Raw genomic sequence first — 25,652 nt, forward strand, 5'->3', positions numbered from 1 at the left:
AAGGGTAACATAATTCAAATTCTAATCCTGTATAAATTGGTTTGTAATTGTTCTTCTACACAGGCCCTGAAAGTGCTGAGGACATCCGAGTTCATGCCCTATGTTGTGTTTATTGCTGCTCCCGAACTAGAGACGTTACGTGCCATGCACAAGGCTGTAGTGGATGCTGGTATCACTACCAAGCTTTTGACGGTAAGCAGTTCTTTTCAGGCTAACAATACTATTTTCCTCCTAAAATTGTTCCTTTTTCTTTTGGGCATGTTTAATTCTATCCATATTTATGAAATAAACACACTGCATAAGGTGTTGGAGAATAAAAATTTGTTCCCTAGATGTAGTTAGGATTTGGAACAGTATTGCTTTTACTTAGAAACCATTGTTCACTCTATTTTAAAACCAAAGTTTATTCCCCCTATGTAAATGAAATGGGCCAATGTTAAAAAGTGCATATTAATCTAACTCCCTCATTTTACTAATGTGGAAACTGGTCCCGAAGACCAATAACAAGTATGTTCATCATAAGGTTTACTATTGGTAGAGTTAGGTGTTCTGACTTTTAGTTGTTATGTGTCTTTTTCTCTTGTTCTTCCTCTCTTTTCTCATGTTACGGAAAATTTTAAATATGTACAAAAGAGGGAAGAAATGAACTCCCAAGTACCCATCACTTAGCTTCAATAACACATGGCCAATTTTGTTTCATTTAGACCTCTCTTCACTTCCTCCCTTACCACGAGTTATTTTGAAGCAAATCTTTGATATCAACCATAAGTACTTTAGTATTTATCTCTAAAAGATAGACTTTTTGGACATAACCATAACACCATTAGCATATCAAACATTAGGAAGAGCAGCTTCTTCTCAATATCCTCAATATACAGTCTGTATTTGAATTTCCTCAGTATTTATCTTTTTTTTTTTGACAAGTTTGTTCAAATCAGGATCCAAGCAAGATTAACATGTTGCATTTACCCGTTGTCTTCTAAATCTTTTCCCCCCAGCTTGAGGTATAATTGATACACCATAAACTGTACATGTTGAAAGTATACAACTTGATAAGCTTGGGCATATGTATATACCCATGAAGCTACCGCAGTCAAGATAACAGGCATGTCCCTCGTCTTCATAAGTTCCCTTGTGCCCCTTCAGAGTCCCTCCCTCCTCCTTCTACCTCTTCCACACTATAGGTGATAAGCCTTGAGATCAGGTAGTTTTAATCCTCTGTTCTTTTTCAGGTTGCTCCATGTCTCTACTGAACTTTGTGAATATCTGAGATATAGTTATCAATGTTTTTATATCACTGTCTACAAATTCTAACGTTTGCATCACTTCCGGATTGGTTTTGACTGAATGACTTTGCTCCTCATTATGGGTCTTACTTTCTTCTTTGCAATCCTGGTAATTTTTTATTGGATGCCAGACATTGTGAGCTTTTTCCTGGGATGCAGTTATGTGGAAACAGTTTGTTCCTTTCAGATCTTGCTTTAAAAATTTGTTAGGTAGAACCAGAGCAGTTCTCATTCTAGGGGCAATTATTCTTCACTACTGAGGCAAGACCCGTTTGAGCACTCTCCCAGATGGCCCATGCGACATGAGGTTTTCTGTTCTGCCTGGTGGGCATGGGTACTATTCCTGGCTCAGAAAGAATACCTCTCATCCTTTCTGGTGGTTCTTTGGCGACCCTGGGTAGTGGTAATGTGCACAGATTGGTATTCAGCTGAATGCTGGAGGGGGACCTTTACATATCTCCAGAGTTCTCTCTCCATACTGCTACTCTATCCAGTATTCTGTCCTGCAGACTCCTGCTACTTTGTTCTCCCTGGGCTCTCAGCTCTGTCCCAACTTAGAGTCCAGGAGTGTCCTCCTGGGCTCCACCTCACTGTGTTGCAGCTTGGAAACTCTTTCAAGCCAGTAACCTGGGGTAATCGTAGGGCTCACCTCATTTGTTTCCTGTCTCTCTGGAATGCCTGTCTTCCATTACCTGATGTACAGTGTCTTAAAAAGTCTTGTTCCATACGTTTGGTCTGTCTTAGTTGTCAGGCAGGAGGGTTAGCCTGCTACCTGTTATTGCATATTAGCTGGAAGCAGACCTCTCCCTTTAGACTGTTTTAATGTGTAAGTCTTCACTGCCTCCCTCCCCTCTCTTTTAACCTTCTAACTTAGTTGTTTAAAAAAAACTGGGTCATAGAAAAAATGGGGCCTGATCTGTAAAGGTCCTCAGTAGCTCTTTACCTAATGATCTTAGCAATTTTTATTGATCTTTGCCTGGCTCAGTTAATTTTTTAGGAATTGTGAAGTGGTGGTTTTCCAAGTTTGTCATTTGTTCTGCATTTATAAACTAGAATTCTTCTAAATAATAACTTTTCCTTATCAACTAGTTGATGACTCTGAAGTAGAGTATATATAGGAAAGTCAGAACATAATGCTTGATACTTCCCCTTTAAGGGTCAGTTTTCAGAATAATGGGTTTGTTCAGTAACAGTCTCCAGAGGCGACAGGTGACCAAATAAGGTTTGTGGTTTCTTTAGTTTCATCATGAGCACATGGATTTAAACTTACTTGATGTGTTTTACTCTTTTGCAATTATTATTCTTAGTGATGTTCAAATTGCCCCATCTTTGACCAACAGGGGCTTAAGTTGGCCCTTGAGACCTATTTCATGAGCCTAATCATCTCAGATAGCTTCCTTGCTATATGACAAATGCTCCAGGCTCATCCTGTACATTTTCTATTCCAGGCCAGGAATCAGTTACTTCTCCAAGAAGCTCTGGTTCCTTTTAGAGTAAATGGTATTTTAGGACCGTAATACTAGGGGTGCACATTGTCGCAAGATTGATCATTGTTTCTAGCTAAATGCACCTTTTAGGTAGACAGAACTAGTTTGGTTATATGCTTTTCTGTTTGTATGTTTGAAGGAAACTATATCATGAATATATATTGATACTTCCCAATCAAATGCAGGATTACAGGGTTTTATTTAACCTCTTTCATATATATAACTCCATTCTCCTAGGCTGAGTATCCCAGTTCTCAAAAACACTGGGAGTGTTAGAATATAGCACATAATTGCTCATTTGATTTATCTCACAGTACACACACTACCGTCTGAAAATAAATGTACAAATACTACCAGGTATGATTACTGTGAACTGTCTCTTTCTCCTTAGGGTTTATCCCACTAAGTATATACAGTCAAATCAAATCGCTGTGTTTTATTTTTTTTATTAGTTTCTGCTTTATAACAAAGTGAATCAGTCATACATATATATCTGTTCCCACATCCCTTCCCTCATGCATCTCCCTCCCTCTCACCCTCCCCATCCCACCCCTCCAGGCAGTCACAAAGCACCGAGCTGATGTCCCTGTGCTCTGTTGCATCTGCTTTCTTTTTTTTTTTTTTTTTTTTTTTTTGCGGTACGCGGGCCTCTCACTGTCGCAGCCTCTCCCGTTGCGGAGCACAAGCTCCGAACGTGCAGGCTCAGCGGCCATGGCTCACGGGCCCAGCCGCTCCGCGGCATGTGGGATCCTCCCAGACAGGGGCACGAACCCGCGTCCCCTGCATCCGCAGGCGGACTCCCAACCACTGCCACCAGGGAAGCCCAAATCGCTGTGTTTTAAAGTCACTTGGAATACTGTCTCTCTGTGTACTTAGGTCAACTATTACTCTATGATGTTTAAATTGTCCTGTCTTCAGCTAAGAGGAGCCTATTCATCTTGTTTTCTGAGTCTTTTTAACAGAACCCCATAAACTTTGATGTGCTTCCTGGTATGACGAGCTGCTCCAGGTTATCCTTACACATTTCTTGGCCCAGATCTGGAACCAGCCTTACAAAAGGCCTGGTTCCTTTTAGTGGGAAATGGTATTTAGAGATAATACAGATACTAAAGGTGTGCATTCAACTTAGTTTGTCATTGTTTCTAGGTCTTCCCAGTGGCCAGATGAAGGAAATATATTTTCCCCTTTTGGAAAATACACATCATTAATTCAGTTTGATAGTTCCAACTCACATTTTACATTTTTACTTCTTGGACTATGTTTATCTTTTTTTCCTCCTATGCTGAAAGTCTTGGTTCCTGATGACATTAGCATAATTTCTGACTTTACATGTATAAACTAAGCACATACTATATATATAATTTCTGAGTAACAATATTAACAGTACGATTATTGAAAAGTTTTAAGTTTCAGACTTAAACTTTTTTTAAAAAATTGTTCTTCTGATATATCTCGAGTATTATTTTATTTTAAAGTCGCTAAAATAATTATTTTCTGTGGTTAAGGCATCAACTTGAAGCACAGATTTGTTTCATTTTGCTTTTGCTTTTTAGGTATTGCTCTTTTTTATTTGAATTTGATTTTGTTGTAATATAATTCTATACGTTTTCATAGTTCCAAAGTAAATCTTAAAAACAAACAAACAGGGGCTTCCCTGGTGGCGCAGTGGTTGAAAGTCCGCCTGCCGATGCAGGGGACACGGGTTCGTGTCCCGGTCCGGGAAGATCCCACATGCCGCGGAGCGGCTGGGACCGTGAGCCATGGCCGCTGAGCCTGCGTGTCTGGAGCTTGTGCTCTGCAACGGGAGAGGCCACAACAGTGGGAGGCCCGCGTACCGCAAAAAAAAAAAAAAAAAAATCTAGCTTTTCCCTATCCTCTCTACTCTATTACCTCCTACCCACATAGGTAGTCATTTTTACAGTTTTTTTTTTTAATACAAGCAAGTATGTATGTGTATCCTCCCTCCCCCATTCCTTACATAAAAGGTAGCTTATTACATACAGTAGTCTGCCTGCGTTTTTCACTTACTAATATATTCTGGAGATCATTCTAGAGCCATACATAGGGAGAGATTTTTTAATTCATTTTTCCATCTTTATGGTATACTCCATTATTGTTACAGGATTGTTAACTGTCAAAAAAGAACTTTTTTTTTTTAACAAGACAAATTGCTAATGACTGTACTAGGTAAGATTTGTTTACAAGTTGAATTGTGGCCTGTTTATACATCTATAATAAAAGATATTTTAGTTGTTTCAAATTGATTTTGAAATCTTAGTGAAAATATTAACTATAGTACTAGTATCCCTCAGGCTTAGTTGGGAACCCATTTCTCTCTATATACTTTCCTTTAGGTGTTTTCACCAAATCCATTAACTTACATATCGTTGTTATGCTGATGATTCCTAATTTATATGTAGATAACCCAGACCTCAGAGCTCCAACTTATATAACCATTACCTATTTAACGTTACATCTGCACTTGGATGTCTCACAGACATACTTAACGTGTACAAACAAAGTAGAATGTTTTGTTTCCCCTCACCAATATCGTGTCCCCCCCCAACTCTGCATCTTCTGCAACCACCAATTTATTCAAGCTAGAAACTCGAGCTATTTTTGACTCATTCATATTCCTCACTTTTCATATCCAGCCCATCAGTTAATCCTGATGATTTTATCACCAAAATATATTTCTAGTCTGGTGTCATTTCCATCTCCTCTGCCACCATCATAATCCAGAGGTGTCTTTCCATTGCATCTTGGTCCTCCATGACCTAGCCTGGGCTATCTCCACTTATTACCCACCCTCCCTAAGCCTCCATCCATCTTGGTCTTTCAGTATCTTAAACACATCAGGGTCATTTTCCTCCTGAACTTTACATTGCTATTTCCTCTGCCTGGAATGGTCTTTCTCCCACTGTAGTTCTCAGTTTAAATGTCATTTACTCAGTTTAAATATCATTTATTCATTTGTAGAGTCTTTGTAAGCACTCTAAAGTAGATCTCTTAAAATTCTTTGTTCCTGGTTGGTTTCTTTCATAGTATTTATTACAACTTGCAGGTTTTTGTTTATTTGCCCTTTATTTGTCTCCTCCACTGGAGGGTAGGAGCCCATTCTCTCATTCATTTTTATATCCACAAATTATGAAATATAGTAGATGCTTTAATAGGAACTCAGTATTTGAAAAACATGTAGACGCATTATGAAATTTCAAAACACTTGCAATTTAATGAAAAGCTTTACTTGCTCATGCAAAACCCAATACTTATTTATTCCCCCACATTGTGCCGAAATGACTAGAAATATTTTATGAAATATAAACAGTACTAGCTAAAAAAATAGATAAAAGTGTGTGTGTGTTGTTGGGGGTGGGGAGCATGGACAGGCAGCCTTCAAAATACATTTCTGAGATTCTTTTTCTTAGAGAAAGGCAGCAAATTTGGCTTTGAGCTTAACAGCCACTGCAGGTTGGGTTCCATGAGTTACAGAATCCATACGATAAAAATACTTTGAAAAGGGTGATGCAGTTGGGCTAGAGACCAGTCACCTACAAGAATTCTTTTATTACTTTGGGTTTCACTCCAAGATATTGTCAGCAGTCTTTTAATCAGGAATCTTACCTTAGTATCAGTGAAACAGAAGACACAGAATACTCATAAATTCAAACACGAGTGCCAGCTGGAAAGACTAGGATATGAACAGATGGTAATGTCTTTTTTAACAATCTATATAGATTAGATTTTGAGGATTAGTATCAGAATCACAACAAACAAATATCCAACCTACTTATTTCACTTTGAGTTGGTTTTGAGCAATTAAATATACATTATGTAAACTTTTCCTTTTAAAACTCTTTGACAGGACTCTGACTTGAAGAAAACAGTGGATGAAAGTGCACGGATTCAAAGAGCATACAACCACTATTTTGATCTGATCATTGTAAATGACAATCTAGACAAAGCCTTTGAGAAACTACAAACTGCCATAGAGAAACTGAGAATGGAGCCACAGTGGGTCCCAATCAGCTGGGTTTACTGATGATTCAGTAAGGTTCACAATTAAAATAAAACTTTCAAAAAGTGACTGCAACAAATAAACCTTCTACTGAGAAAATACATGCACAGATAGAAGATATCTGCCAAGTCCAGGCATTTTTATTGTGTAGATTGAGGTACCAGTACACTATTCTGGATTTTTATAGAAAATGTGGTTGGGAAGGTGTACTAATATATAATTTATCTTAATTTTTCTAACTTTTTATGAATATCTTTCTATTCATATCACATAAAGAAATGCGTTGAAGCATTTTGTATATGTTTTGATTTAGTACCCTTGCCTTTTTCATCAAAGGAATTTTCAAATCATTCACTCTAACATTGGTCTCACATTTTCACTGTGATAATGAATACTTGAAATAGTTTTGTAAAGCTGTTATTTAGTTCAGTATTTAGTGAAGGGTCAGCTACTCTTATTAGGAGAAAATAATGGTTTATTGGCCTTCTTTCCTAATATGTATAATTTCTTACAGAAGCAGAATTTTAATGTCAGTGCTACAGCTAGTCTACTACCATCCAATACTGACATCAGGAGTCTGCTCAATGCTACATAGTTTCATTATTACAGAGATGTATGGCTATCCACTTTAATTTACACAGCTATATTAGTTTTTTCCCTTCATTCTCTCTCTTGTGAAAAAATGAAGAGCAATACTTTGCACTCTCATTTGTTGCAGTGACGGGCTGATGCTTCGTTAACATGTACACAGCAAGCAAGGCCGTGCTGGCTGAGAGAGTGCCTTATCCTGCAAAACCTACAGCAAAATGACTCTGAAAGTTGATTTATTTGTACGTGTAAAAGTTTAACTGACAAAAATGAACCTATTGCTTTATACAGTTTTTTTATTAGGATATGGTCAGCAAATGTATCATGCCTCTGAAAATTTCTGTGACACTGAAAAATGCCTCCAAGTTTGCAGTTGGGGGGTTTTGTGAACAATCAGTGTGCTTTTGAAGTGTGATGTGATCATTAGGGTATTTTTTCAGTTTGTTATGTTGTGAACTGAATTCACTGAACAATTTATGAAATTTGGAAATAATTGTCAGCTGTTTTATCTCAATATAATATATACATTATATAATATGTACATTGTATGTATTATATAATATATATTAAATAATGTATTATATATTTTTTACATTTCTGTTAGGAAATGTACTTCTTTGTTTAATGATTGGGAAAACAGTTCTCCGTCTTTAGATGCATTAACATATACAAATTGCCAAAATTAATCTCAGTATATTCTTTTAGGATCCTTAGATGGTATAAATTCTTCCTAAAACATATTCAGAGATGCAGGTCATCATTAAACTAATTTAGCCATATTTTATACTGCTGCTAGCTTTTCACATAAACAGTATTCACACTTAAAGGGTTAGGTGCTTAAATACTGGTGGTCATCTTTGTCTGGTGCTAGGCACCAGACACCTGGCTGCTGAATTTGTTTTCCCCTCACCAAAGCTGTCACACAGAATGTGGCCGGGAGGACTCAGAGGGAAGAGAAAATACATGGCATTAAGCAGCATGCACACACTGTCCTTCTTCACAATGAGACCGAACACCCAAGTTGCTGTATGGTTAAGATTGGAAATCCATAGTTGTTTTTTTTAATCCAGCATTTCATATCCAGAACACAAATTCATGTTCTTTGTCCTAGGATAGGAAATTGGTGGCAGAATGGATCACACCCTTTTAATAACTTTGGTAACTTTTAAATCACATATATTTACATCAAATTCTTGGCTTCTCAAAGCAACATGAATCAAAGCACAGTGTCGAGATGATGTCCCAGGACTTAGTGTCTCAACACACTGTAAGCTTTAAGAGAATTTTACTTCCACATTCTCAGGAAATGTGCTGTCTTCTGCAGTGTGCCTTCATGCTGCTGCGTGGAGCCTCTTTGGAATCATTGTAGCAGCTCAAGAAGTTTATACACAAAATATTTCACCCATCTTGACACAATAGAGATGATTTTTACATCATATATATCTTAAGCCTTATCATATGGTATAAAATGCACATTATTTAGAAAACAGACTACACTTAAAGGAATTATTTCTATTATAAATGGTATTCATGACTAACTACTTAGTTAATATGAGATTCCTCCTAATATAAAATGGAACAGTGCAGTTGATTTCATTTCAGTCGAGACGCCAGAGCTGAAGAGAATAAATTTAGAAAAGTTCGTTTATCTCAGTAAAGAGTCATTGAACTTGAAACTCAAGTCCCATCTGGGTCTGCAGGAACCAGCAGAGCTCTGCTGGGGCAAGGAGTCCCAGAGGCTCTGGGATCCTCCTGAGGCAATGAGAGTATAGTTGTGATGAACGAAATGTGAACTTCTCTTGTAGGAAAGGTCTAAGATAATTAGCTTTACTAATGAGAAAACAGTTTAAAGTGATGTTGAACAATTGGTAATAGTTACAATATACATGCACGTGCATATGCTTTTGGGAAACAATGTGCCAGTACACTAATGCACCTGAGGATTCCTTGTGGACAGGTGAGTATCCACATTCAGCATTCAGGGCATGACTATTTATATACAGCTAAATATTATATATATTTTTTATTTTTAAATAGACAAATACCCCATATCCATAGAGTTGATGTCCCTGGATAAATCATTTAACCGTAAGTAGTAGAATATATGTGATGCACTCAAGTAGAATTTTACTTTTATTACAGCCATGCCTCGATTATGCAGTCTCAATTTCTGTTTGATATTTGGATAGTATCAAATAAAATACTATCCAGTACATCAGAACTTTGTTTACTTTTGCCAAGTCTAACCATACCATTGCTGAAGATAGCTTTCTAAAGTAGAAATCGTATCATAAACCCAGTACAGCAATAGTAGCCTGAACCCTAGATTCTAGAATCTAGTAAATTTAATATAATAGCTTATAAGGACAAGTTTTCTTTAAAAGAGCAAATTGGATATTAACACAAATTTAGAAAATAATGCAAATTAGCAATAAAATATGTTAGTGTAGCATTATAGACTGGCCAGATACTAACTGCTTTGACCGTAATATCCCAATGATAGTAGTGGATGATCCTTGCTTTAAAGATTCATTTAAATTTGTACTTATTTTTATGGATAACAGTAAGTGTCATGATCCAGTAATTGGGGTTGATTTTTATGATGGATAGCCATGGAGTTAGGTACAATTATTTTAAATTTGTAAACACTGAACATAAAAGTTTTGAAAATTGGTCAAAATAATGACCTACTTAACATTGTACTTACGCGGCTTCTGAAACAACACCCCGTTTTCCAGAAATCACAGGCTAGGGAGCCAATAATTTTATAGTAATGAATCTTTATACTAAAAATGGAAAAAGCAATCCTGAAGTTTTATGTGTATAGATAGCAGGTCATTTTTTAAACGTTTGAGTCACCATATATAATATATATATATTATATATATATATATACACACATACACACACAGCTGTGTGTATAATATGTAAAATTCTCCCCAGATACATGAATAGTAAAATCTGTTTACCCATGTAATTATAACTAGTGCTCTTACATTTTTAATTACTCACAATTCTTAGACATTATGAAACTTTTTTTCACATTGTTTTCATAGGCTCTGGCTTTACCTTGAGGCAGATACTAATCCCCTTTCTGAAAAATATATTTGGAATTAATCTCATAAAATTATTATAACTTAGTTTCCTTAGGGAAAAAGGATAGAGTCCTAGATGGAAGGCTCTTGGGAAATACTTATTTAAACCTTCAAATGAGTTTGTGATATGGTTCAGGCTTAGAGATTATGGTACCTGTCCTCCTCTTGTTTCATTGGATTTGTTGTGAGAATTCATGTAATAACATCTGTAATGGATTTGGAGTTCTTGGGAGAAATTCAGAATTTTAAATAATAGGATTATTGTATATAGTACAAGTTATTATTATTCACAGACTTTTAAGAATACAGTCGACTAGTAATTCATGAGTTTTTACATATACATTGTGTATCTGCGGAAGATAACAATTACATAATTTTTTTAAGGTAAGATTATTTTTTAACTGCATTTTTGTTAGCTTCAAGTTTTATTCATTTTTAATATTTCTCATAATTTATCATGTTACTTTGTGTGTTCCTGGAATGATTTAATGCACAGAATCAAAAATGAGTCCTTAAAAACACTAGAAAGTGAAGGAATGATATCTCATTTCTAAGGTAAGAATTTAAAAGCATGGTTTGCACTACTGCAATACACTGTACTGCTTTCTTTAAAATAGTCTCTCTTTTGATAAAAATAGAGCTGGTGTACTTCTGGCTGAGATCCTAATTCTGACTCTTGACCATGTGACCTTTGATAAAATTTATATCTCCCTTTAGTTTTAATATTACACTTGTTAAATAAGGCTAACTTAATATTTGTCTTCACCTTAAATTACAAGAAGTAATTTATAACTCTGATGTGATAAATGCTAAATTGGAAAATCCTTATTAAGCTACTTTATCTGTTTATTCACTTACCCTGAGGTTGCTTATCTTTTAGTTCTTTTAAAATGTACCTCTTTTGGAGGTAACATAGTGATTGGTGCACACCATTCAGAAATTCTACCTTCAGTTTTAAAGCAGCTCTGAGGATGCATTGATAGTTCCAGCCTGGAAGAGGATGTGTTCTGCTCTCTTAGTGGTCCTGGTCAGGAGGTCTTGAGTTCAGAATCCTACTCTAAGTCCAAACCTTTAGCAAATCCTTGCTACCTTGACCACTCACAAGTCAAACAAAATTTAAGTAGGCAATCCACAATTTAAGTAAGCATCCGAAGACACTCTGATGTTTGCCCCTTATAGCTGCCCTACCTTATGCCTGAAGTTTATCACTGCAGCCCTATTGTTTAGTGTAAGTTTAAAAGGCATCTGTTTCTTTAAAAGGGGAAACACATTCAGTTAGGTCCAGTTAGGGGATGTTGAATCCAACATGAATGCATTTTAGATTTGTTCTCTAATTGCTTCAGGGTCATTGGCTGATACTGTAGTGCTATGATAAATCTAACTTGCCTCCACATGCCAAAGTCGGTCAGAAGTGACAATTTTTTTTTCCCTACCAGCTTTTACTGTTTTCTAATCTCTGGCACAAACCGAATGAACACATCTACAGGTAATGTAAATGCCACTTACAACTTGACAGATTAAATGCCTCAATGCTTGCAAACCTGTCTTGAGTCCCATTGAACAGGTATTGTCACTACCACAGAGTAGAAGCCAAAAGGTCTTATTTTAAAAGTTGGAGATAGATGTCTTCACTGCACTTCAGCAACAGCATGCCAGGTGTAGAAACATACAAATATGACAAGCCATGCCTGAAATTTGACCTTCCTCACATCAGTCAAGGTGGCCTGGCAGCTTGGAGGAAGAGGGAAACTCCTCTGCTATGTATTACTAACCCAGAAGTTATTAGCAGTTAAAATGTGTGGTTCTCATCTTAAATAGGAGAGGCAGGCAGTGGTATGAGTAACCTTACTTTGGAGACATAAACCTTGTTCTGGTAAACATGGTCCAACTGAGAGATGCCTTAGTCTTTTCAGTAAAACCTGATTTGAGGAACAGCTGATCTCCATCTGTAACTGAAAATACAAGATAAATATTTTCTTTGGCTGTGTCCACTTTAAAAAACAGCTGCTGACTCCTGTTTTTTCAGTAACATTGATTTTTAAGAAAGTGGTGTCTTGAATTTTGCTATAGAAGAATGAGCACTGGGGTTCAGCAGCTGGTATAATTTCCATGTTATGTTAGCTCTGTTAGAGCCCATGATGAGAATTGGATGTGAAGACTTTGGGGGACTTTTTTTCCATCTCTCTTGGTGTATATTTATTTTGAACACATACGCTTGCTCCTTTTAACCTCTGGTCTTTGAAATGATTGTAGAAGAGACCTTTTTTGTTTTTGTTTGTTTTTTAATGGAGGGCAAAATGCTTGTTAGCAACCAAAATATCAAAGCTGAACAAGCTGCCAAAGTAGGTTTCTGGTGAAAAAGTTTAAAAATAAAATTAATTGCTACTGCTTTCCTAGTAACTGTATTACTAGTTCCTGTATAAAAGAAACATTATTGCTGTCCTTGTATAAATAAAATTTTCCTGCAGTACAATTAAGTATTGATTTCTCAGAAACTGTCCCTATAAATATTTCTTTTCACATTATTTCCATATGTTGTCCAAAATGAAAGTTACTGAAATGTCCAATCTGTGAGATTGCATACTCCTGGTAAAATATTTTTGTATATGTAAAGAAATAAATATTTAATATTGGGAAAATGAAGTGTTTCATTTATAGGTAGAACTAAGGCTTGGAGATAATACAGAGAGTATCAGATTAGCTTCACCAATTTCTTTTAAATGCTAATAGTCTTTGTTAAAAGCCTCTAACGTTATTTTAGATTTTTCCACCAAAATAGATCAATTTTTCACCTGCCTCCCTCTTTTCACAAGGAAATCCTAATTATTGTTTCATCTGTCCCAGCCCAAAGACTCCGTGGCTTTCAAAGACGACTTCCTCAAGGAAAGATTTCCAGAGACAGGGAAGGTTAAAATACAGGATCAAGAAAAGACCTCTAAGCTTAGATGGCATGGAATACTAGGACCATTTCCCAGCTAGCCAAGAAAGAGAAACCCTGGTGGGAAAGACAGTGCCTGCTGTGGCACACAGCTCAGCCCTGAAGCCTGCGGTGAGAAAGGGAGGTGGACCCACCAGACTGGCCAAGGGATGGAGGCGTGAATGTGGGTGAGTGCAGGAAACCTGTTTCCATAAAAGGTACTTTGGCAACTCTTTCCCAAGCTAGTTTCCAGGATTCTATACCTCATACTTCAGAAATTGCTAGTCTAGTGTATTTCTGGTATTTCCGAAAGAATTAGTCTTTTAATTGAAGTATAGCTGCTTTACAATATTGTTAGTTTCAAGTGTACAGCATAGTGATTCTGTATTTTTACAAATTATATTCCATTATAGGTTATTGCAAGATAATGGGTATAATTCACTATGCCATACAGTAAATCCTCACTGCTTATCTATTTTACATACAGTAGTTTGTATCTGTTAATCTCATATCCCTAATTTGTCCCTCCCCCCTCCCCTCTCCCTTTTAGTAACCACAAGTTTGTTTTCTATGTCTGTGAGCCTGTTTCTGTTTTGTATATACATTCATTGGTATTATTTTTTAGATTCCACATGTGATATATAACATTTGTCCTTCTTATTTCACTAGGCATAATACTCTCTAGGTCCATCCACATTGTTGCAAATGGCAGTATTTCATTCTTTTCTATAGCTGAGTAATATTCCATTACATATATATACACATCTTTTTTTTGAATTTTTGAATTTTATTTTTTTATACAGCAGGTTCTTATTAGTTATCTATTTTATACACATCAGCATATACATGTCAATCCCAACCTCCCAATTCATCACACCACCACCACCACCACCCGCCACTTTCCCTCCTTGGTGTCCATACGTTTGTTCTCTACATCTGTGTCTCTGCAAACTGGTTCATCTGGACCATTTTTCTAGGTTCCAAATATATGCATTAATATATGGTATTGGTTTTTCTCTTTCTGACTTACCTCACTCTGTATGACAGTCTCTAGATCCATCCACGTCTCTACAAGTGACCCAATTTCATTCCTTTTATGGCCGAGTAATATTCCATTGTATATATGTACCACATCTTCTTTATCCATTCGTCTGTTGATGGGCATTTAGGTGGCTTTCATGACCTGGCTATTGTAAATAGTGCTGCAATGAACATTGGGGTGCATGTGTCTTTTTGAGTTATGGTTTTCTCTGGGTATATGCCCAGTAGTGGGATTGCTGGTCATAATGGTAATTCTTAGTTTTTTAAGGAACCTCCATACTGTTCTCCATAGTGGCTGTATGAATTTACATTCCCACCAACAGTGCAAGAGGGTTCCCTTTTCTCCACACCCTCTCCAGCAATTGTTGTCTGTAGATTTTCTGATGATGCCCATTCTAATTGGTGTGAGGTGATACCTCCTTGTAGTTTTGATTTGCATTTCTCTAATAATTAGTGATGTTGAGCAGCTTTTCATGTGCTTCTTGCCATCTGTATGTCTTCTTTGGAGAAATGTCTATTTAGGTCTTCTGCCCATTTTTGGATTGGGTTGTTTTTTTAATATTGAGCTACATGAGCTGTTTATATATTTTGGAGATTAATCCTTTGTCCGTTGCTTCGTTTGCAAATATTTTCTCCCATTCTGAGGATTGTCTTTCCATCTTGTTTATGGTTTCCTTTGCTTTGCAAAAGCTTTGGAGTTTCATTAGGTCCCATTTGTTTATTTTTGGTTTTATATTCCATTACTCTAGGAGGTGGATCAAAAAAGATCTTGCTGTGATTTATGTCCAAGAGTGTTCTTCCTATGTTTTCCTCTAAGAGTTTTACAGTGTCTGGTCTTACATTTAGGTCTCTAATCCATTTTGAGTTTATTTTTGTGTATGGTGTCAGGGAGTGTTCTAATTTCATTCTTTTACATGTGGCTGTCCAGTTTTCCTAGCACCACTTATTGAAGAGACTGTCTTTTCTCCATTGTGTATCCTTGCCTCCTTTGTCATAGATTAGTTGACCATAGGAGTGTGGGTTTATCTCTGGGCTTTCTATCCGGTTCCATTGATCTGTATTTCTGTTTTTGTGCCAGTACCATATTGTCTTGATTACTGTAGCTTTGTAGTATAGTCTGAAGTCAGGGAGTCTGATTCCTCCAGCTTCATTTATTTCCCTCAAGACTGCTTTGGCTATTTGGGGTCTTTTGCGTCTCCATACAAATTTTAAGATTTTTTTGTTCTAGTTCTGTAAAAAATGCCACTGGCAATTTGATAGGGATTGCATTGAATCTGTAGATTGCTTGGGGTAGTATAGTAATTTTCACAATATTGATTCTTCCAATCCAAGAACATAGTATATCTCTCCATCTGTACACCACATCTTCTTAATGCAGTCATCTGTTGATGGGGACTTGGGTTGCTTCCATGTCTTTGCTATTGTAAGTAATGATGCTGTGAACATTGGGGTGCATGTATCTTTTCAAATTAATGGTTTCATTTTTTCCAGATAGTGGGATTGCTGGATCACGTTAGTTCTATTTTTAGTTTCTGAGGAACCTCCATACGGTTTTCTGTAGTGGCTGCACCGATTTACATTCCCACCAGCAGTATACAAAGGTTCCCTTTTCTCCACATCCTCTCCAACACTTGTTATTGTAGGCTTTTTGATAATAGCCATTCTGACCTATTTGAGGTGATACTTCATTGTGGGTTTGATTTGCATTTTTCTAATAATTAGCAGTGTTGAGCATCTTTTCATGTGCCTATTGGCCATCCCTATGTCTTCTTTGGGAAAATATCTATTCAAGTCTTCTATCCATTTTTTGATTGGATTTTTTTCTACGATTGAGTTGTATAAGCTGTTTATATATTTTGGATATTAACCCCTTGTCGACAGCCTCATTTGCAAATATTTTCTCCCATTCCATAGGCTGCCTTCTGTTTTGTTGATGGTTTCATTTGCTGTGCAAAAGCTTTTAAGTTTAACTCAGTCCCATTTGCTTATGTTTGCTTTTATTTCTTTGGCCTTGGGGGACTGATGCAAGAAAACAGTTATGCTTTATGTCAAGTCATCCTTTGGTATGCATGGTTGGGCATCCATGGATTATACAGTGCTGCAGTATTTATTGAAAAAAGTCCCCATATAAGTGGACCTGTGCAGTTCAAACTCCTGTTGTTCAAGGGTCCAACTGTGTGTGGTTCATTCTTCCATCTAATACTACTTGTCAGTTTTCTACCACTGCAGTAACAAATTACCACAAACTTAGCAGCTTAAAATACAAACTTATCATCTCAGTTCTGTAGGTCTGAAGTCCAACCCAAGTTTCACCAGGCTAAAGTGAAGTTGTCTCCCAGGCCCTGCCCTGGCTCTTACCTGCAGGTCTGGAGGAGAATCTGCGTCCAGGCTCTTGCATGTTGTTGGTGGACTCCAGTTCCATGCAGTTGTAGAATCGAAGTCCCCACTTTCTTGCTGGCTGTCTGACCGACTGCTCTCTTGTCCTTGAACTGGCCCGCTCTGTCTTGAGAGCCAGTGACAGCACTGAATTCTTCTCATGCCTCATCTTTCCAGCATTTTCTTGGGCCAAATCCCTCTCTCACTGACCCTTCTGCCTTCTTTCTTTTAAGGCTCCACCCAGATAATCCAGAATAATCTGTCCATCTCAAGGTCCACAACCTTGAGTTTACCAGGTTCTAGGGATTTATTAGGTCATGAAACACATTTTAGGGGCCATTATCAGGCCACACCACACCAGCTAATCATGTCAGCATTTCTTCCTATATCCATTTATGAAACAGAAGTGGTTGTGGAAACATCAGAGTTAAGGTGGTGGTTCTGTTCTAGGAAATACTACTGTATTTACTATCTGATTTCTAGGTGTTCTGGGATACTAGAACTTGTTTCCAAATCTAATTATTAAAAGTAGTATGGTTCTGGATCTCAAGCAGTAAATCAACATACATTCAAAATTAATAATATTTAATGATGAGGAAACTAGTTAGTTAGAAGAACCTTTTGGAGGCCCAGTCTCACCCTCACTGTAGTCCAGCACTACTTACTACCTCACCCACCAGATCCCAATGGGGGGGTCTGCTGTAGCAGCATAAGGCTATATCTTTTTTTTTAACATCTTTATTGGAGTATAATTGCTTTACAATGGTGTGTTAGTTTCTGCTTTATAACAAAGTGAATCAGCTATATGTATACATACATCCCCATATGCCCTCCCTCTTGCATCTCCCTCCTACCCTCCCTATCCCACCACTCTAGGTGGTCACAAAGCACTGAGCTGATCTCCCTGTGCAGCTGCTTCTAGCTATATCTTTTTCAATAGCTAATGTCTAAAACACAGTCCAGCAGGATAACTGGCCAGTCTTAGACAGATTGCCTTAGTTGCTGTTTGATGTAACCCAAACTTCCAGCACTTGCTTAGGTGATGGCATCTTTTTTTCTGTCTTAAGCCTATCTTTAGTTTTTGATGTTTTTTGTTGTTATTTTTAAGACATACACAATTCTAACAGGAATAGAAGGGTGAACCACTCCCCCCAGTGCCTCTTGCCCCAACCTCTAAATCCTTTCCTGTTTCTTGTGAACTCTTAAATGAGAGTTCCCATGCACTGTGATACATGTATATCTTTTTCACACAAGTAGATTCATATCACACATTCTGTCTGTAGTATGTTCTTTATACTTATTTCAGAAAACCAGACAAGAGGCATATAGTACCACCATCTTAACACAACTATCTTGACTTTTGCATGTTCCTTTCCAATTTGTGAATAAGGTGCTTACTTTCTACATTGTTGCCACCACTCTGTGTCCTTTTTTTCTTATATATCATAAGTATTTACATAATTTTGTCTCATTTTAATAGAAGTCATGAAAGGGTTATTTCCTTCATTTCCTCCTTATTAAACATTCATTAAAAGCTCAAGTGCAGAAAGGGAATAAGTAAGTGATGCTGAGGTAAAAAACAGGTACTGAGTAACATAGAATGTTTCTAACAACTGCTTACCCTCCTGCTCCTAAAGTAAGAAATTCTAGCAGTAGGTCTCAGCAACTTCTTGCTAAGGGGAAAGCAGAAGTGGCTTCAGAGCCCCAATGGCATCAGGAGACAGTCCAGGCTATTAATAGGAGAAGGATAGGAAAGCAGAATAAAGAAGAGAAATATACACAATTCAAAGTTTCCTTTTTACAAATTAAACATCCAGAATGCATGGGAAATCCACACATTGCTCTAGACATAGGATTGGTACATTCATCAAAGCAGGGCAAAGTCAAACTGGATATAGCTTGACCCTAAGGAAAGTGTCCTGCTGTTAGAGTCTTCTGCTAAACAATAACCTCTGTACTCTAGTGGCATTTACAGTTCATTTTTCAATCAATCACTGCATAGCATACAGCACATTCAAAATGGAGCCTTCTAGGAAGAGAAATTCCTCCCCACAGCATTCAGAAATTTTTGGATCAAAGCATCAGCCTCATCTATTTTTAACAGGAAGTGGGAACTAGATGGACCCATTTTTCTGCAGAGAAAAGGTCTGAATGTACTCTGGCTTACAATTCTCAACCCTCCTCCAGCTCTTTATGTGCTGGGGTCTAACATGGACACTGGGTTACCAGCACAAGAGGACCTCCTGTGAAAAAGACACTGTACACAGAGTACCTGGTGGCTAAATTTGAGGCGATTCATATGCAAAAAGTCACCACTTATTAAACTGTTCAGTAAATTCATCTCCTAGATCAACCTTTAACGTGGTGATCTAAGCCCCAAAGGCAGTATCTTAATGATGCTGAAGAATACCCAGGCTTGGCTGATAACGCGTACAGGCAGACCTCAGAGATACTGTGGACTTGGTTGCAGACCACCGCAGTAAAGCGAGTCACACAAATTTGTTGGTTTTCCAGTGCATATAAAATTTATGTTTACACTATCTTATAGTCTGTCACGTGTACAATACGTGTACAATAGCATTATGTCTAAACAATGTATATACCTTAATTTAAAAATACTTTATTGCTAAAAAATGCTAACCATCATCTGAGCCGAGTTGTAATCTTTTTGCAGTAGTATCATCAGAGATCACAGATCACCATGACAAATATAATAATAATGAAAATGTCTGAAATACTGGGAGAATTATCAAAATGTGACACAGTGAGCAAATGCTGTTGGAAAAATGGCACTGATAGACTTGCTCGACTCAGGGTTGTCACAGACCTTCAATTTGTTAAAAAAAAAAAAAGTGCACTACCTGCAAAGTGCAATAAAGGTGTACCTGTAATCCACATATGACACTGTTACTGTGCTCTGCCCAAAGCACCGAGTCCATTCAGGCTTATATAAAGAATCAGTGGGAAAACGTTAGGGTCCTTCCGGGTGGCAGCTTTCACAGAAGGTTGCAGTCTCTCCAGGTTAATGTCAGCTGAGGCAAACAGACGCTGCACGATCCCAAACCTTTCTGTATCTTTCAGTGGAGCCAAGACTGGGTCTTCAAGATCAGACACACCATCATCAGACAGAGCACGGAGCCGAAATGACACATGTAAACAAATCCACCAAAAAAGGTGATAGAAAATCGACATCATTGGATAATAATGTTAGCACATCTGACTAATTATGGGGGGAAAATTAAGTTGTTTACATTCCCCAAATAGAGCAGGGAAAACCCTTAAGCTGTAACAGGATATATTTGGCCCAGGCCAGGACCTGCACTTCGCCTGGAGTCCTCTGACCAAATCCCTACTCTCTGAACTCTTATCTTCTACTGGATCCACTAACTCCAGTAGATTAGAAAGGTCAGAATATACCTTTCTTAGACACACAGTGTGTAAGGTTTTTTTTATTTTATTTTAATTCACCTATTAGAATGTCTTACATGTCTGCATGAACCCCTCAAAGGTTAGGTACCATGGTTTATTTAGTGATGCTTCTTTGCCTTAAGAACCTTTGCCCTTGCTCTTCCTTCCACCTGTGACATCCTTCCTCCAGAGCTCCCCGCAGAACCTTCCTTCTCATCTCTGAGCTGTCGGTTGAAATGCCACATCAGAAGGGCCTTTCCTAATCCTCTCTCCATCCAGCCACTGGCTCCCCCCATATCCCAGCCACTATTACATTATTTTATTGTCTTCATATGCTTGCTGTATCTGAAATTATCTTCCTGACATTCCCTGTTTACTCTGTTTATTAAAACCTAAGCTGCCCAGGAGAGCAAGGACCTGGTCCGTTGTGCTTACCTTATACCCTGCCTAGAACATCGACCCTCAGTTGAACGTTAGTTCTTCAGAGAGGTCACATCAAACAGTGCTCTAATTGTAACTGCTCAGAACCTGTGAAACTTTGCTCTTAGGGTCTTGAGCAGTGCCTCTGACACAGTTGTTTTTAATCTTTAGTAATTACAAATTTGCCAGTAGATTTGAATTTTAAACAGGCACTCAGAACCAGATCAGATTAATAATGTAGAGAGTAAAATTTAAAATAAAAAATGAAGACTTATAAGGTATGCATGAATTTTAACTGAATCTGAAGGGAATCCAAAAGAATTCCAGACATGCTCTGAGCACTGATACTCTTTCTTACTAAAAGTAATAAGCAACTTGTCCCAGGGGCTGAAGTGCAGCACTCATTTGCATATAAAGGAACTCATGGGTCTGTTATCACAATCAGCCTTACAGATCTACACCTTGTAGATTCACCCAATGCAACTCACACAGTGTAACCACAGGTGTCCCGTTACCACGTGGCCTAGACTGTAAATTGTAGATGGTGCTTTAGAGAGTGGATCTGGCCTGCTTCTTTAAGCATGAGCACCACATCCGGTGATTTAAGAATGAGCTCCACGGGTGCAGCACAGCGGGCTGTGTCCTGGGTCTGGTGGAGAAGCACCCAGCAACACCCTGCCTTCTTCTCTGAACATCTGCCAACCCCAAGTGCCCAGAGGCACTTCTCGGTGTAAGAGAGATTACAGTCACCCAAGGGGGGGGGGGTGGTGGTGAAATTAACATTCCCTCCAGATGATTCTAACTTACTTTCTTACCAGCTCTTTCACCAGTTTGCAAATGTGTTTGTGTATCTGACGCTGTTCTTTCAAAAGCCCTTCAGCAAGCCTCTCAACGTTACTCTGGCCACCAGACAAGACAAGACAGGCATGCAAGGAGATATTTGTACCCTGCTCTAAGTAAATACCTATAAGAAACATAAGATACCCAAATTCCTTCAGGAGGCAGGAGCCTTGCGGTCCTAACAAACGTTGTTATGAGCTCTAGGGGAGATTAAAGACCTTCCTGAGTGTCTTCACATAAAGAAAAATTACTTCTTTACGTTGAGCAGCCCACAAAGGCAAACAGATGACTCTATGGGTGGGTAGTTTTGCACCAAGGTAGTATACCAGCTGTGCTGGGACTCCAAGTGCGTCCTAATGGCTACTCCCGGAACACCAACAGAGCAGAACTTGGAAGCAACCCAAAGATCAAGTCCTAGAGCAGACCTGCAGGGAGGATGACAACTAACTGTCAGCTGGTTGGGAGAGGGAGTTAGTTAGCTAATGCAGTCTCAGCAGTATTTTCTTTTTTTATATACTTCCTGAATGCGGTTGATGACTTTGTAAATACATGGTGAGGGCTGACTTGGGAAATGCTAAATACTTAGTTGCTGCAAAAGGGAGCTAAGCTAGAAAGCAGAGTTACTGTCGTTGCAGACAATTATATAATGATACATATCGTTTCCATGACCAAACTGCGCCATCAGCCTTTACCCTCAGCTGGCCGCACCACAGTGGCATGCTGGCTCATTTTCAAGTAGTTCAGTTTTTGTGGTCAAAGTACAGGAACACAGCATTCCTCTGCAGAGGTAGAATCTGCTTTCGGTTGTGAATGACATCTAAACTGCTCCTTGGAATGAAGCCTTGCTGCAGTCTCTGGATGTCTTTGCTATGCCAAGAAGTGCCAAAGGCACTAACTACAGTGCTCAAAGTTCCCAGAGTAGATGCATAACAAACTGCAGGGTCCTCCAGGCAGTCTACCCCAATACCTGCTTCCCAGATCTGGGGGCAGAGCTCTGAGCTTTGGTCCTTTGGGTCTACATAGCACGCTGGCCTCAGCCCTTAGTAACCAGGCCTCAAAATAACAGCTGGGTATCCTCTGCTTCTCTGCCCTAGGCTGAGCAACACCTGCAGAAGCTACAACAGAGGAGCTGCCCCAGCCTACTGACGGTTCCTTCTATTGATGACCCAGTTTGTAATTTAAAAAGGAAAAGCTTAACCTTGACTTTCAGGGCTAAGCTCATCATTACCTAGCTCTTGCTCTTGCCATGGCATTTCCTGAGGGCATGAAGCTAATGATATTCTTAGGAGAAAATGAAACGTCTCCCTGAGACAAAGCAGTCCTCTTGAGTACCTCCCTGCTGAATTTGATGCAGAGCTGAATCAAACTGGTCCAGCCACAGAACTGCCATTGCAAATAATGTGGTGTCAGGCCCCTTCCCTGCAACACTGAACCAAGCCTTGGCCAAAATTCTCTCCAAAAAATGCAAAAATCATGAGATTTGGAGTATAAATATAAGGCTTGAGTCCTAGCCCTGCTAGCAAGTTCTTCAAATAACTCCTTTCCCTCTGAGCCTTAGTCTTCCTATGGGGTGTGTGATGTGGGCAGGGTGTAAAAAAGAGAGAGATTGTAATACCTGTTTTAACCTATTTTGAAGGGCTGTTGTGGATGAGAAAGCCTAGTGAGTTTTATCAGCTGTTAGGTGTCCATCTCCTCATCACTTCCCTGTTGCTGCCCATCCCCAGGTCCTCTCTGGGAGGTTCTTACCAGATGGCACAGTGTAGGAATAATCTGGAGCTTACAACAAGTGCCCAGCAGAACTGCTGCATTATCTGGCATTTCTGCAGGAGAAAAAAAAAAAAAAATCAGTCACCATCAAAAAGCACCCATGGAAACAGAGCCAGCCCCCAAGCTGTACCTAATTTATATATCATCTACCAGTCGGGCAGAGGATATGCTCAGTAATTGTAGAATAAATGAATGAATGGGGCTAAACCGGCAGCAAAGGCCTTTTAGAAAATAGATGTAGGGACCAGGTAACCAGCTCTGTGTTCACCAGAGGATATTTCTTACATGCAATTTGCCAATCAGAAAGAACGGTACAGACTCAGGGAAAAGTGAATCAGCATGGAAAAGTAGAAAGAACCTGGGGTTTGGTGACAGAAGAGCTATGTTTGAGCACCACTAAATACTTGGGAGCGACCTTGGGTATACCTCTCTCAGCACGTTTCCTCATTTGCATACTATAGATTTTCTTTTTTTATAAAGGGTTATACCTAGGTCACTAATCATTTGGGGGAGAAAGATGTAATGTGGTCTAGTCAAGGGGTAGCACAGCAGACCTCCTGAGCCTAGGACTGTGCAGGGCCCCCTGGCCCACGGCTAGCTCAACACAAGGGTACCAATGGCAGAGAACATTGGCACAGAGCTCTATAAGGCTGGGGGCTGCCCCAGATGGGTCCTGCCAAGCCCCAGGAAAAGGAAATCCAGATCAGTGTTAGTCAAAACCAGTTTTAAATACCTCCCAAGGTAGAACAGATGCAGTTGCTAAAAGGACCCAATCCCTTGGGATACAACCTTTGCACTGAAAAGGCAAAAGAGAAAAGAATCGTCTGCTCCATCATCTGGCACAGGGAACACTCAGGAACCCCCTCATCTCCTGCATTAATTAGCAGCCTTATTTATATAAATGGCAGCGTGTCACTGAGGCTGTGGCCCAACAGAGCCCAACGAAACACGGCCTTCTCCCAAGAGCAGAAGGCTGCTAGGGTGGTGGGGCAGCCCCGAGGTCTGAGCCTGCCAGAGAACCCCCTAAATTGCGTTTAAATGTGCTTTTGTCTCCAGAGAGTCCCCACCGTTTTCAACAGATCCTCAAGGAAGCCCGGTTCCCAAATCAGGAAGATGAAGATGGTAAAGGTATGGGGCCTTGTGGAAAGATCCACAGGGCTGTGAAGGGCAGGGACAGAGTCCCCTGGGACCTGATGTCCTGGCGGAGCTACCGTCACAAGTCATCTCACCCGTTCATGTTTCCATTCCTCACTTCTCAGGTGACTCCCAAGTCCATGTAATCATCATCATCCCTTAATTCTTGTAAAGACTTTACTTCCATGTTACTCAATGGTCATTCACTACCTTGAGCATAGGGCTAGGGACACAGCTCTGCTTTACAGCGCTTACCACCTAATTTCACTGCTTGACTGTAGTTCCCTTGAGGGTGGGGATGATGATTTTCTCCTACCTCAGCATCTAGCAGTGCCTAAAGCACAGTAGAGGCTTCTTCAGCATTTCTGGAATTGAAATGATTTCTTTCGATCTTTCATATTCTCACTATTTTACAAATGAAACCTGGGAAGTTCATGCTTAAGGTCACAAAATGGTAGGGGAAGTGTTCCAGGAGATAGGCTAGATGCTGAGACTGAAGTGCTTTAAACAGGAGGAGGGCGGTTCAAGATGGCACCATAGGAAGATCCGGAACTCACCTCCTTCCGTGGACAAACTGAATCTACAGCGACATATATTTCCTCTGAAGAAACCCCAAACTACCTGAGTGACTCCCATACATCAGGTGAACAAGGAAAAAAAACCCATGGCAGCAGGTAGGAGAGGCTGAGCCACAGTCTCCCTGTAAACCCCACACCCCTGGTGCAGTGACCCACAATCAGGAGGGAACTCAAAGCCCGAGCTTCTCCCTGTGGTGAAGGATCTGAACCCCACCCTAACTTCTAAGACCACCAGACAGACGAGCCCCCCAAACATCTGGCTTTGAAAACCAGTGGGGCTCACATCCACAAGACCCACAAGCCTATAGTGAACTGAGAAATCATTCTTAACGGGCTTGCACGGGGACTTACCCACTCCTAGGACCCAGCACAGAAGCAGCTGTTTGAAAAACCCCCATACTCTCTATGAAAGAGGCTTATTTGTTATCATAAAGCATCGGCTTGGGGGTAGGCGTCTAATTTAACACACACCTAGGGACCTGCTGGTGTATTCTGGGGACCGAGGCCATCAGACACCATCTTTGCACCCTCCCTCTGCCACACTTCAAAGCACCAATATTTCCCAGAGAAGGGCTATGACACATCTCTGGTGCCCTTGTTTTTGTGGCTGCCACCCAGGAAACACCCCTTGATCATCTGGCTCTCATAGCCAGCAGGGCTTGCATTCCTGGGTCCCTCGGGACTGTAACAATCAGAC

General features: G+C 39.3%; 2 protein-coding genes across 14 annotated transcripts in view; one reads left to right on the plus strand and one right to left on the minus strand.

Annotated features, from left to right (window-relative positions):
- Positions 1-7,082, plus strand: part of PALS2 (protein associated with LIN7 2, MAGUK p55 family member) — a 108,219-nt gene extending 101,137 nt beyond the window's left edge. For all 12 annotated transcript variants that reach the window (XM_082632330.1, XM_082632337.1, XM_082632339.1 and 9 more), the window contains 2 exons: positions 64-192; positions 6,639-7,082. In XM_082632330.1, the coding sequence (XP_082488456.1) occupies positions 64-192; positions 6,639-6,815 (306 nt within the window). In that variant the 3' untranslated portion in view covers positions 6,816-7,082. The remainder of the gene's footprint in view (positions 1-63; positions 193-6,638) is intronic.
- Positions 7,083-17,723: 10,641 nt separating this feature from the next.
- The window catches only part of GSDME (gasdermin E), a 101,951-nt gene continuing 94,022 nt past the window's right edge, over positions 17,724-25,652 (minus strand). Inside the window, exons 9-10 of one of the 2 annotated variants that reach the window (XM_082631827.1) lie at positions 23,223-23,296; positions 17,724-19,946 (exon numbers count right to left, since the gene is read on the minus strand). In XM_082631827.1, the coding sequence (XP_082487953.1) occupies positions 19,716-19,946; positions 23,223-23,296 (305 nt within the window). In that variant the 3' untranslated portion in view covers positions 17,724-19,715. Of the gene's footprint in view, positions 19,947-22,520; positions 23,297-25,652 lie in introns of those variants that run through there. The other variant, XM_082631826.1, reaches the window with a different exon arrangement.

Source organism: Mesoplodon mirus (assembly GCF_964341445.2).
Source record: "Mesoplodon mirus genome assembly, chromosome: 9".
Lineage (NCBI taxonomy): Eukaryota > Metazoa > Chordata > Mammalia > Artiodactyla > Ziphiidae > Mesoplodon > Mesoplodon mirus.